The following is a 12732-nucleotide window of genomic DNA, read 5'->3' as shown; positions in this document are numbered from 1 at the left end:
GCGTCTGACCAAATGATACCAATGTCCGGTGAATTAATATTGGGAGTCTGTTTTTATCTTAATCAGTTGTAATCGTTTTAGCATTGCGTTGCGGCTTTTGGTTGTTGATACGGAAGATATAGTAGCGAACCATTATGAAGTCTATTCTGAGCTCCATTTAAACTAGAATGGGCGTTGGATTGTTTCCTTATTAATTAACCATATTTTGCCTGAGATTTCCACTACTTGATGGAAAAGGATAACGGGGGCATGCAGTCTGCACATCAGGGACGATGAGCACGATTTGTTGTTTTTTCAAACAATGATTTGAGGGAAAGATGAACCACGTTTTGATTTTAAATTCTTTTGTCCCCCAGAAGACAGCACGATGTTCTCTGTATTATATTTATTGCATGCATCTTCACTGTCACCTGATGTGGGGGAGTTTGATGGGATCGTCTGGAAAGATATTCATTCCATATCTAATTCGTGGTATTCCTAACGAATTCCCGCCTTGTTTGAAACCGGTGAAATCTGGTGAAGTTGCTTTAAGCGGTACTGTGTCCAAACTCAGTTCGTATGCCTCATTGTACATTTTTTTTTATTTTGATACAGCCAGAAGTCAATAATTGGCACGGATATTACCTGTGATGAGGCTGTGTGAACTTTTCCCGGCAGTGGACATGAAATGCATGATGAAACTCTTTCGACAGTGCGGAACATTGGTCTTGAAGGAACTGAGAGGCAACCTGAAAACATTTTATTCATTGATACAGAGCAAGTGAGACTGATATTCTGATATGGTGAAAGAAGTGACAGGAAAATATAGAAAGTTTGTGTGTGTGTGTGTGTGTGTGTGTGTGTGTGTGTGTGTGTGTGCGCGTGCGTGTCTGTCTGTATGTTGTCTGTATCTGTGTATGCATGAGAGTGAAGAGTAAAAGAGAGAGTGAGAGTGTTAGAGCATACGGAACACTGAGAGACCGATGGAAATAAAAAGAAGAGAAATCTTCCTGCATGCATTAAAAGGTACGGTTTTACGGATACAGATCTAATTGAGTATGTGCAATGTCAAATTCGTTTCCCCCTAAGAAACATAGACAAAACCAGAAGACAAGAAGTCTCAATGTTATACGACCGCAAAGAACACAATTTTATCTTAAGTTAGCCAAATCTATCATTTGATTTGGAGGTTTATGTTTTGACTTTCCCGCGGATATTTACCTGGAAGCCTCTATGAATTTGATACTATATATGAATTTGAACATATATTTTCGGATATTTTTATTTTATTATATTATTTTATTCTTCTGTTGAATTTCAATCATAATTAAAATAAATATATTCAAAACCAATTTTACGTTGACCTCTGTGGAGGTCACCATGAATTCAGCCTGCAGCAGAGAAAGATTTCTGTTCCAGATTGGGCACAGGATGTTTCACATGGAAGGTTGTTTTGCTCAATGGGTTTATACTGAAGGGAATGTTAACATTTGGCCATTTGAAGTTTTTCTTTCCTGATGTAATAAATCTGCATTTCGAATTTAACTATTCATGCCCACTCAGGATAATCCATTTCCTCAATGCGGTGGTATTACTTCTTTACAAAGTGCACATATTTCGCTGTGCGGAGAGTAAGTATTGTTGGAGATTCAAGTACATCATCGGGTGCAAACTGAGATTATTTCAGGGCGTTTAGAACGGAGTAAGATTTGCCGTCCAAACATCGAAATTCTTTCAGATTTCGATGCAAGTAATCTGCATGAAACACAAATATCTAGCATGGAAGTACGACAATTTAGTGAGAAGACAAATTGTATATCGTCATTCACATATCTGAGGTTGGACATTTCAAATAGAGAAGCATTGTTACAATTGTATATGGTGTTACTGAGTCTGCCCCTGGCGCAATGTGTATAATCTTGTTCTCCTTATTGATTCAAGGTTGTATTCATTTTGGAAGCAACCCAGAAACGATTCACCAGGTTATTCCCGGGATTACAGAGTTGCTCCAACAAGAACGGCTAAAAAAATCAGAGAAGTAACAGCGCGCATTCATTTCATGATATCGATTGCAAATTTGATTAATTTCATAGAAATCGCAGATCCAACTAAAATAAAACAAGTAATTCAACAGAATTGAAAAACATATAACTTAAAATTCTGCTTTATTGATGAACAAGACATTTCCAAACGTGCTACACAGGAGGGTTATCAGACAAAATGACATTGCAGATCACGTCGGTGGATAATCGGGTAAATAGGCAAACGTTTAATTAGAGATATTGCTATCAATGGTGTTTCAATGAGGGAACTCACTGCGATGTGTGGAGGATAGTCAAGGCTTTACAACTCTGGCAGCTGAATGCGCGGTCGCGTGGATTCGGAGGATGCCAAAACTGGGAACGGAGTGAAAAACTCAGACAGAAAATGTTGGGAGGTTCCAGTGGAAGGATTTACCCTGCCCTCATGCCGATCTCTCGCCACGAGGCAACTCAGCTCGAAGTTACTTTTAAAGAAACATGGGTGAAAAAAAAATTGAATGCAATAACACGAATGGATAACGTTAGGGCTGTTCCTATATTGAGAAGACACTGTGCATTTTAGCAGTTCGCTCCAAAATTCACTGTTTGGGAACCAACCGAATGTGCAAGGAAGATCATTGGTGGAGAGCACCTGTGAAGTTCAGCTGGTCGCATTCAGGCTGACTTGTGCTGTTATATTACTTGAAATACGGTTATTCTTATTTCACTGATTTGTAAAGTCCAGTCAGGAGGTATTTGAGCGCTTGGAGAAGCTGCATTCTGAACTTCCTCTGGGTCACGGAATAAATGGCTGTATTTGTGCAGGAGCTCAGCAGGTGAAGCATCACCCCAATTCTTTCAAATGTTGCAAGAGGTCTGATCCAGGTTCTGCGTCTAAAGGCTTTTGTAGTTTGAAAGTAAATAAAATATGCGACAGTTGTGGCCCAGAGCATGATAAAGCTACTCGATATTGCGAGGAGTAGAATGATGGACTGTCTGCGTTTCCCCATTTCAGGGTCCTTTTCTTTCACCACACTGCTGAGGTCCCGAAGGCTCCTGCGGATCCGACTGGCAAATAATATGCGTCTGACCGTGAGTATGTTAAAGAGCAAAATCAAACAGAATGGAACCACTGGGGTTAACAGCTGTTCAGTCCAGGAAAATGCCACCCATGCGGGCATAGTGTAAAAGTGTGACGATATACGACAGTCCCTCGAAATGCCTTCATTATACACATCAATGGCAACATACGCAAAGGGCCATGGAAGGTTCTTTAAACAGAAGAGCGCACACAGCGTCACGAGAAGTACAACCGCGGTTCTCTCGGTGCAATATTCGTTTTTCAGATTCTGAGTAGAAAGGGCAACAAAGCGATCAAAGGTGAAAGCGACCGTGAACCAAACAGAACAGTCTATGGCGACGGGAGCCAGGAATTGAATCAATCTGCACACGGGAGTGTAGAACAGAAAGGACTGTGACCAATAAAGACCGGAAACCCGGTTTAATATCACCTCGAAGACAATCACCGAGAGGTCCGACGTCGCCATGGCCACCAAATAAAGTGTGATACATTTGGAGAGACCGCAGTTTCCGCGGGACAGGATTGCAATCGCCATAAGGTTCACTGGGACAGAATGAAAGAAGATATTATCATGAACGTACAGGATAAAAGACCCATCATCTTAAACGACATGAAAAAGATCACGTTGGAAACAATAGACAAGTCAGGCAGCATCTTGGAAAGCGATTCGTCCTTTCTCTCTCCGTAGATCCAACTGATCTGATTACTTACAACATTTTATTTTCTTTTATTGCATATCTCCAGGACCTGCAGTTATATTTTCTCGGACTTTAAGCGCTGTGCATGCGCTTGGCCTGAAATGACCACTTTAGCTGTTAAGAGTTTGGCTTCTGCTTTCAAAGGCACAATCTCAGGCAATTAGTTCCTCTGGTACTTGACTCCATACCCCGGACAAGGGTTTCAGAGCGATCGTTCCAAAGACATTGAAGTGATGGATTCTGAATAGGCAGAAATACGTTACGAAGGATAAAGTTGAAGATCACGTTTAATCCACGTTTAAAGACAGAAAAGCAAAACTGTTCGCAGTAAAACAAATTGCCAGGAAGCTGGAGTTGTGAAAAAAACAAACATCATGGCATGCCTGGAAAACTGGCACCAACTTCGGAGAGAGAAACTGAGTCAAGGTGTGAGGTGTGAGGATAACCTTGAATCAATCAATGACCTAATTGGAAAAGAGCTGATAACCGATTAAGATGATAACAAAGGGCAGCGTGGTCTGGTGTTTCCCGTCATCTAGCATTCAGTAATACAATTGGATTTCTCGTGTAGAGTTCCCAAACACGATGACAAGGAAAGAGATTTGGTGTAGCGCTCTAGGTAAATGGCCATTATATGTCAGTGAGACACGAGAGTGCCGCAAAGGACAGTTGGATACGATCAGCGATAGATCAGGTAGAGTTTCTGTTTCCCATGATGCTGCCTGACCTGCAGAGATTTTCGTTCTTTCCTCTTTATATTAAGAACTTTGCTGTTTCCAGATAGTCATAACATCGATCAATTTTTTGTGCGTCCCACCATACAGCTATCTGTGACGTACCGGGTACTCCAATTGCTGCCAGAATCGGGTAATAAAAAGGTTCTAACAGCAATTCTAGAAGCCAGACCATTCCTCCTCTACGTGGTCTCCGTCACTGCTGGAAATCGGAAGACTGCAGAAGAGAATAAACCAAGATAAAACCTGGCAAACTTATAATGCGAGGAAAAATCCACAAGGACAGTGAGATCAGCCTCCAGGGGCATTACTTAGGGACTCTTCCACAAAGAGCATTTCTGTCCCCTGAGATGATGAGTGATCTCACTCATCAGTGCAACTGCTCATAACACATGCACCAGTTAAGAACTCTGTGCAACAACAAGGCACATAATAAACCGAATTTTTAATTTGCTATTGTCATCGCTATTTCGTCCTGAAAAAATCAAAAACTTAATTTGTGTAAAACATTTACTTGTGTTTCATACAACCCGGTTCCCCGTCTATTTCCCAGATCTGCGGCAGCCACTTTCGCTCCTGAGAAAATACACTTAATATCATTCCACGCTCCTTTTATCTTTTGTCTTCATTGCAATTGCTCACCGGATTTCTCTTTTGGTCCATGGTAACAGAAACCGAGGATAGACCTGACGCGAAATCAGCCAAGCATTGTCCAGTGTAGAAATTCCCGTGCATGTTCAAAACTTACTCCTACGTTTCGTGTACGGAGACAAGGGCCACTCTCACATAAAGAGAAGCATGACATCATGGTGCAGCGATTAGCTTAATTAAGACAGAGAATTTACTTGGTAAAATAGAGATGTGGTTGGAACGGTAATTGGTCTCAACATCCGTCCTCTAATTAAAACAAGCAAACTTTTCACAGAAATTCATGACCACTGATGAGATACAAATGGGATTACACTCGAGTATTTTCATGTTTAGATTTATAGGAATAGTGACATGGCCGGTTCTAAAAGAGACTAACGTCAAAAGGAAGAAATGAACATGTTTTATGACGATAAACCGAAGGTGAAGCGAGCCGCCACATCATGCAGTCGTTAAAAGTGTGAGATCAATAGTCAATGGACTGGATGGAAAATGGAGAACTGTGGTGTGAACAGTTATTTTCACTATCGTATTAGAGAGCAGTATAGTATTAAAGTAGACTGGACCATGTTACTGCGACCATTTTAATGCCGACCGAGACTTCACCAAGTGGAACAATGACTAGTGTAATATGAGCCAAGGATGCATCCAAAGTTAAATTGACGGGGAAGACTTGACCGGTTCTCTGCCTGTTGGTCGAGGGACTGCTGCACGATGAAGAGTGAGTCGAGTTAGTGTCGGCGGTGTAATGGTTTAATAATAATCATCATATTATAAGGAGTGATTGCGAAGAGTATAATGAAGAAGTGCACCATGAGGGATGGCCAATTGTCAGAGGTTTTTGTCCAATATGTGTTCGACACTGCTTAATAAAGTGATTGTGTCCAGGTCCTAAGGGGAGATGTTATTTCTATGGAAGTATGTTATTTTGGTGGAGATCAAATTAAACAGTGATATCTCCTCGTATCAACGAAAATGAAACGTGAATGCCACAGAATGGTTGCAATGAGGCCAATGACATATTTGCAGATCTTGGACCAAAGCTTCCAGAAACTGGTTTGGTTTAAAAAGAAACCACCCAGACCAACGAGGCTATGGTGGTTTTTTAAGTGACTTATTAAGATGACGAGGAGCCCATAAAATGCACAGCAAGGATTTGCCAAATATAATGGAAATGGTTCAATTAAAAAAACAGTGTAAAATTCAAATTAACAGAGGCTTCAGAATGCACCATCAGGACTGGTGCTATATGCAAACTGAAAAGCCATGCTTTCATATTGACAGGAGTAATGTAAGCAGTGACTAAGTCTTGTATTATCAGTGCAAGAAATATAATCAATAATCGAGCCTTGTCTATAATAGTCTGGAGAAATATGCCAAGAAATTGTTCAATTTTAACCAAGACTTCATCTTTCAGGATTACAAATAGCATAAAATGAAATGATATATGATCCGATTCAGTTGGTAATTTGGTTTATTATTGTTACACGAAGGGATATACGATGAACAACTTTGTTTTGCATGCCACCATGCAGTTCATTTCAAAATTTATGTACACCGAGGGAAGACAAAGGAAAATGCCAGAAATGCAGAATACAATGCTGTAGTTACAGGTACATAAAAATGCAGTGTATGTAGACAGTGAGGTGCAAAGTCCACGACTAAGTTGATTTTGAGGTAAATAGTTCATCTTTATCCAACAAGAGGTCTGTTCATGTGTCTTAGAACAGCGGAATTGAAGCTGTCCTTGATCTTGGTGGTGTGTGATTTCAAGCTTTTGTAACTTCTGCGCGATGGAAGTGGTTAGAAGTGAGAATGTCCGGTGTGGAATGAGTCTTTGATTGTGTTGGTTGCTTCCTATAGTCAGAAAACAGCTGGGAAAACGCAATGTGCCAAGTAGAGGTAAAAAAAGGCGGTCGACGTTTCGGGTCGAGACCCCGCGTCAGGTAACTTCTTTTGGGAAAAGAAAAGTATCTGACTTCCATGTAACTAGTATCTACCGCTCTGCTTCAGAATTTTTTGGGTGCTTGGGCCGACAATTTCAAGACTGAGATAGGATACCATGGTATACTATGGAAATTGTAATCAGTTGTGGATCTGCTTTGAATGACGGAACAAATATATGGGGAGCAAATCCTTACCCTTGCTTTTGATTCCTATGAAGTTACAACAGCACAAAAACCTACGTTGTTGATTGTGTCTGTTCCACAGTCCAGCTACTTTCTTCACTGAATTGCCTGAGCGATGTTCTTTGTCTTTCGCTCGTCGCAAGCCTGTTGCCAACACACATCATCCAGCCCTCTAGGGACGGCTTATGTGAACTACAAGCTCCAATCGCGCTCACAACGTTTGAGACTGGTCTTGGTCTTAAGGCCCCCGTATTCCCATCTACAGAAACTGGCCCCAAAACCAGTGTCATGTCGGAGACTACACGGGCAATATACGCAGGATTCTCGAGGCCTGTTTTCAGTTCCGGCACCATTTTAACATATTTCTATTTGTATTGCAACAGGCCCACTGCTTGTACACTTCCTGCACCACAACATTGACAGGAGTAATCTCTGCGAATTTGTCGTGACGAAACTATCCATGCTCTGCAGCTTTTAATTCTAACGATGGGTTGATCAAATTCAGTTCGTGATCTTCTATTCTCAGTTTGCTTTCTCCAGCCTTATCGATCGAATCTGCATTAACTTTCCCACCAGCCCGTTATGTTTTGTACGACCCATCATTTTGGTTTATCAATTAGTCTTTCCCGTCCTCTTTCCCGTAGCTCTCCATCCAGCTGGTCTTTCATCAGCCTCCTTGTGTCCATTGTGTCGAGAGAAACTGTGACTTTAGCTTTCGTTAAAATAACTCCCTGGTCGAAATCAATGGAAACAAGTGTTTGCTCTCAACATGGTGAATTAGATGCGCATTCATGGGTCCTTCACTGGACTGCAGCGCCTTTGCGTTACAGATGAAGTATTAATTCTTCAATCAAGTTTGATGTCATTAACGCAAGTCCGGTAATTTAGAGTTGCAAGGAGTGTCTTGCTTGCAGTAGCATCACAGGAACGTGGATTCAGACAACGGACGTAATATAAATTCCACACAAATTTTACATAAGTTAGACAAAACAGTGTAGGAAACACTGCGCAAAACAAGACATCGGTGCAAGACACAATTAGCAACGTCCGTGACAGTGCAGGAGGTGGTTTGTATTGTGCTGTTTCTGAGTTAAGATTCAGGTTGCACAGTCTTTTCAAGAATATGATGGTTACAGGCAAGTACTTTTTCTTGAATCAGGTAGGTTGGAACCGGGATATCTCGCTGCTGTTGTGGATTTTAGAGACGACAATTGGCCAAGAACAGCCCAAAATCTAAATGATATCAAGCGCAAATTGATGCCGCTCATGTTTTATCCCGAAATGCACTTCAGAGGAGGAACTACCTGTAGAACTATATTCCTCGGTGCAATTTCATCTCAGATTGGCGCTGCCGCCATAATTCATTTGCTATTTCCTTCCCCCACCCCCTACAAACTTACAGAAAGTTTCGCAATCATTTCCAAGGACACTAGTGCGTCAATGTGCGCCCACAATGTCCTGGAAGACTGAGGATAAAATGTCCCCCAAACTATGTGGTATCAATGATACATGTTAGTCTTTGTTGCAGCAGGCTGTTCATCGTTACATACTAGTTAACTTTGGCAGATCATAATTCTAGTGGAGGTCGTCACCACTTCATCCCTGGGCTTGATAGAACATGGCTCAGGGAAAAGTGACTTCAGCGTCTCGGGGCATCAGATGGTGCAGTGCCTGCTTAGTCAGCGAAACTTGGATTCCAACACAGACAGACAAGAAGGGAATTATAACTCGGGACATCTCTTGTAGTGTGAGAGCGAAAATGAAGAAACGAGGAGATGCCTCATAGTAACGAATGTAATAAACCAAGTTGATTTATGTGGAAATTATGTTTATTGATAGTTTCACTCAAAACCATTTACAGGGGAAGTTTTCAAAAGTTAAGATAAAGTGCGTAGTACAGCTGTATTTCACACGGAGAGCAGACTGTCTGAACCGTCAGCTATTTATTTAATTGGGGCAAAGGACCATTCCCATAAACGACAGTAGCTTAGACCTCACAGAATATTCGGACGTTGAATTCAATGAGAGGTATTTGCATCATGGACAGTGGTGTTCGCGAAGCGAAACGATCTTTGTGAGGGGGAACATGACGGTGTGCAGGAGTCTTCATGAAAGGAACTCAGTGCATTCCAAGCTGGTTCTTCTTTCATTGGAGATGCATTATCAGTTCCAGATAACAAAAAAAAAAGCATGCAAGTGAAAGTAACAACTGAAGGTGCAACACACATGGAGCTGGAGGCACTCAACGGGTCGGGCAACATCTCTGAAGAGAAGTGAACAGTCCATCTTTCGGGACGAAATCCTTCATCTGGACTTAAAGAGGGAAGATAGCAGAGTATGTAAAGCTGGACGAAGGGGGGTATCATGAGATAGCAGGTGATAGGCCGATTAAAGTCATTGGCTGTGGCTGAGAGGGGGAAGGAGAAGTGAAAAAGTTGATAGACGCCTGGAGGTGCTATTTAGAAGTGGCAAAGGGCTGAAGTCATGGAATATGGCAGTGGAGCATCGCATGAAGAGTGGGTAGTCCGGCAAGGATCTAGAAGGGCGAGTGTTTAAACGATGGGTTAATAAGAGGGTGCAGAAGGGGAAGAGATATGGTGATGGGGTCAGTTGAATCAGGAGAAAAAAAAGGACAAAACGGATGTTTGAGAATTCGATATTCTCCACCAGGCTGGAATATCGTGTTGTCCCCTAAATTGCGGTTAACCTCGACCTGTCTGTGGAGGAGGCCACGGAGTGTAATGTCGTTGTGGGAATGCGACGGGCAGAGAGCAGCTGCTTGACAAAGCCGTCACAACATCTGCGTAAGGCCAAACTGATGCATAGCAGACCGGAACAGGAGAGCAGAATACCATGCAAAACACCGCAGGATTCACGAGTAAATCACAGCGTCACCTCGATGGGCTGTCTGGACCCTGGGTGGTGGCGATGGAGTAGGTGGTGGTCCAGGTGTTCACACCTTGTGCGGTTACGGGGGCGATTGCCTGGGGAAGGAGGGGAAAATGTGGGGAAGGATGAGTGGAAGAGGGAGTCACAGAGAGTGTGATCCCTGCGGACACCTCGGAGAACGAATGAAGGTTTGAAGTAGCAGCTTTCTGCACAAGTGCGCTGTATACCATAAAAGTGAAAAGCATGATTCGTGGTAAGAGGTATAGAACAAGTGTGAATAACCTCTGAGAAAGTCGACTTATTTACATATGACCTCTCGTTTTAAAGACAACAGGATTTGATACATACACGTTACAGCAAAGGCATCTCCCGCAATAATGAACAATTCAGTCTGAGTGACTGACATGCTATCCATTACATTTTCCAGTTCAGATTGCGATATTTTCAGTCACTTCAGTGGCGATGCCAAAAGAATGATGGGAGAAATCTGCGGGTTCGTAGATTCGCACCATCACTTGACCTGTGAAGGAAGGATGGAGAATAAATGAGTACATTAGTGGTCTGCAACCTTGATGCGAGGACTTTTAATTACAAAATGATCGACATTTGTCCATCATCTTCAAATCAGGTGGAAGAGCGCGTGGATAAAATTCACCTTTACCAGGGTCAGGGCAGCGCCGTAGGCTGTACTCTTTCAGCGTGTATTGCTTATGAATCATGTGCTTGTGAATGTTTGTGAACAACTACATTTTTTTAACCGCATATCACAGTCTGCAGTGTTTTGCATATTGTTACCCGATTGATGCCAAGTTTGAAAAAGATTTTTAGAAGGGATCAGCTTCAAGAACCCGGTAAAGATAATACAACTGGATGCATTAAAGTTGCAATAAAGACATATCTGCAGTTATAACCAATTCAGACTGATTGACTGAAACTGTGTTCATTACATTTTCCACTTCAGATTACGATATGTTCAGTCAGTTCAACTGAGATTTCAAGAGGATGATGAGAGGAAAGCAAGGGTTCGTAGATTCGCACCATCACGTGACCTGTGAAGGGAGGATGGTGAATACAGAGGTATTCTATATTCTGCGACAGTAATGCGAGGACATTTTTCTGCAAAATAGTCGACGTTTGTACAATCAGGTGGAAGAATTCGTGTACTAAACTCACCTTAACCAGGGTGAGGGCAGCTCCGTAGGAAATACTCAGGACGAACAGGATGATGAATGTGGAAGCGCTCGTCCGGATGTTCTCTCTGTCTTCCCCCATGTCTTCAATCCCGATGTTATCTGTGAAATCTACGAAAAGTTGAAAGAGAAATTGATTCACAATGTTGTCCAGTCGAGGTCATGGTTTGTTCTTGTTTTTTAAATGTATTTTTCAATCAGCGAATCTAATTTCCCAGGAACTCTCTGCGTTAAGGTCAATAGTACTTCTCAACAACCAATGCCTGTTCCAGCAATAGAGACTCATCATGGTCCGTTTCATGCACAACTTGTTCATTCTCTCAACGTTTAATGTCAGTATGTTATGAATAGGTTACTCCAGTGGTGCACCATTTGATACTGGCTATTTTTGCGATGTTTTTGATAAACTTATTTGGAAGTGGTAAACGCTGTTGGGCGAAGAAACCCAACAGATGCAAAACCTTTATATAATTAAACTGCGCCGAAAAAAGTTGCTGCGCAATTTGCCGGGCCAGTATGGAGAATGACAGAAATTTTCCCGATAGCAACATGCATTTAACATAGATTTCAGATGTACTGCTTGTATAATAAGTTAATTTCAGAAATGGATTGCCTAAATCTATTTCACTGAGAGGTCGTCTTCACTATCGGTTGGTAGATTATCCGGTACAACATTCAATGTGCCCTTCGTGTGACAGCAACTGCGTTGACGCGAGATTCTACGTGTACGTTTGTGTGACAATTGATCGAGTTTTGTTTCATCTAGCTGCATGGTTGTTCATTTTTATATGTGTATGCGCGCGCGTACGTGTGCGCGCGTTTGTGCGTGTATTTAACGGATGTTGTTCGTGTATGTTTTTTGTGCATGTGCGTCTGATGTGGTGAGGCTTCCGTTGCATGGTTATTTGTTTTTGCATGCGTGCATGCCTGTGTGTGTGTGTATGTCTGTGTGTGTGTGTGGTGTCTGTGTGTGCGTGTGTGTGAATATGTCTGTGTGTGTGTGTGTGTGTGTGTCTGTGTGTCTGTGTCTGTGTGCGCGTGTGTGTATGCTGGTTTGTGCGTGTCTATGTGTGTGCGGTCCTGTGCGTGAACTTGTGTGTTTTCACGTCCATGTGCTTCTGATGTTATGTTGCAGCGCCAGTCATCATTAGCTTGTGTGTAAATGAATGTCCTGCACAAATATATCCATTAATGTGCAATTATTGTGAGGACTTCCCGTGTGTGTGCATTAATGTGGAAGATTGTGTGTGCTTATTTTGTTGATACGGGATTACCGGCAACTGCGTCTGTTCAATAAGCCATTCTATGTGTTATGTTCACGTTTCACCGAGTGTTTTATATGAATATTCATCTTCACTTTCAA

The 12732-nt window shown here is 42.1% G+C and overlaps 1 protein-coding gene across 1 annotated transcript; it reads right to left on the bottom strand.

Moving 5' to 3' along the window:
• Positions 1-2719: 2719 nt before the first annotated feature.
• Positions 2720-3616, bottom strand: LOC127576460 (probable G-protein coupled receptor 139). The gene has a single exon (XM_052026953.1). The coding sequence runs from the start codon at positions 3614-3616 to the stop codon at positions 2720-2722; it is 897 nt and encodes a 298-aa protein (XP_051882913.1).
• Positions 3617-12732: the final 9116 nt, after the last annotated feature.

The sequence above is a fragment of the Pristis pectinata genome, chromosome 12, assembly GCF_009764475.1.
Source record: "Pristis pectinata isolate sPriPec2 chromosome 12, sPriPec2.1.pri, whole genome shotgun sequence".
NCBI lineage: Eukaryota > Metazoa > Chordata > Chondrichthyes > Rhinopristiformes > Pristidae > Pristis > Pristis pectinata.
The sequence above is the reverse complement of the archived record's forward strand: the minus strand, read 5'-3'. Positions and strand labels throughout refer to the sequence as shown.

Bases quoted from the DNA above. Each gene is read 5' to 3' on its own strand.
- LOC127576460 (XM_052026953.1), bottom strand. From the start codon at position 3,616: ATGGCGATTGCAATCCTGTCCCGCGGAAACTGCGGTCTCTCCAAATGT.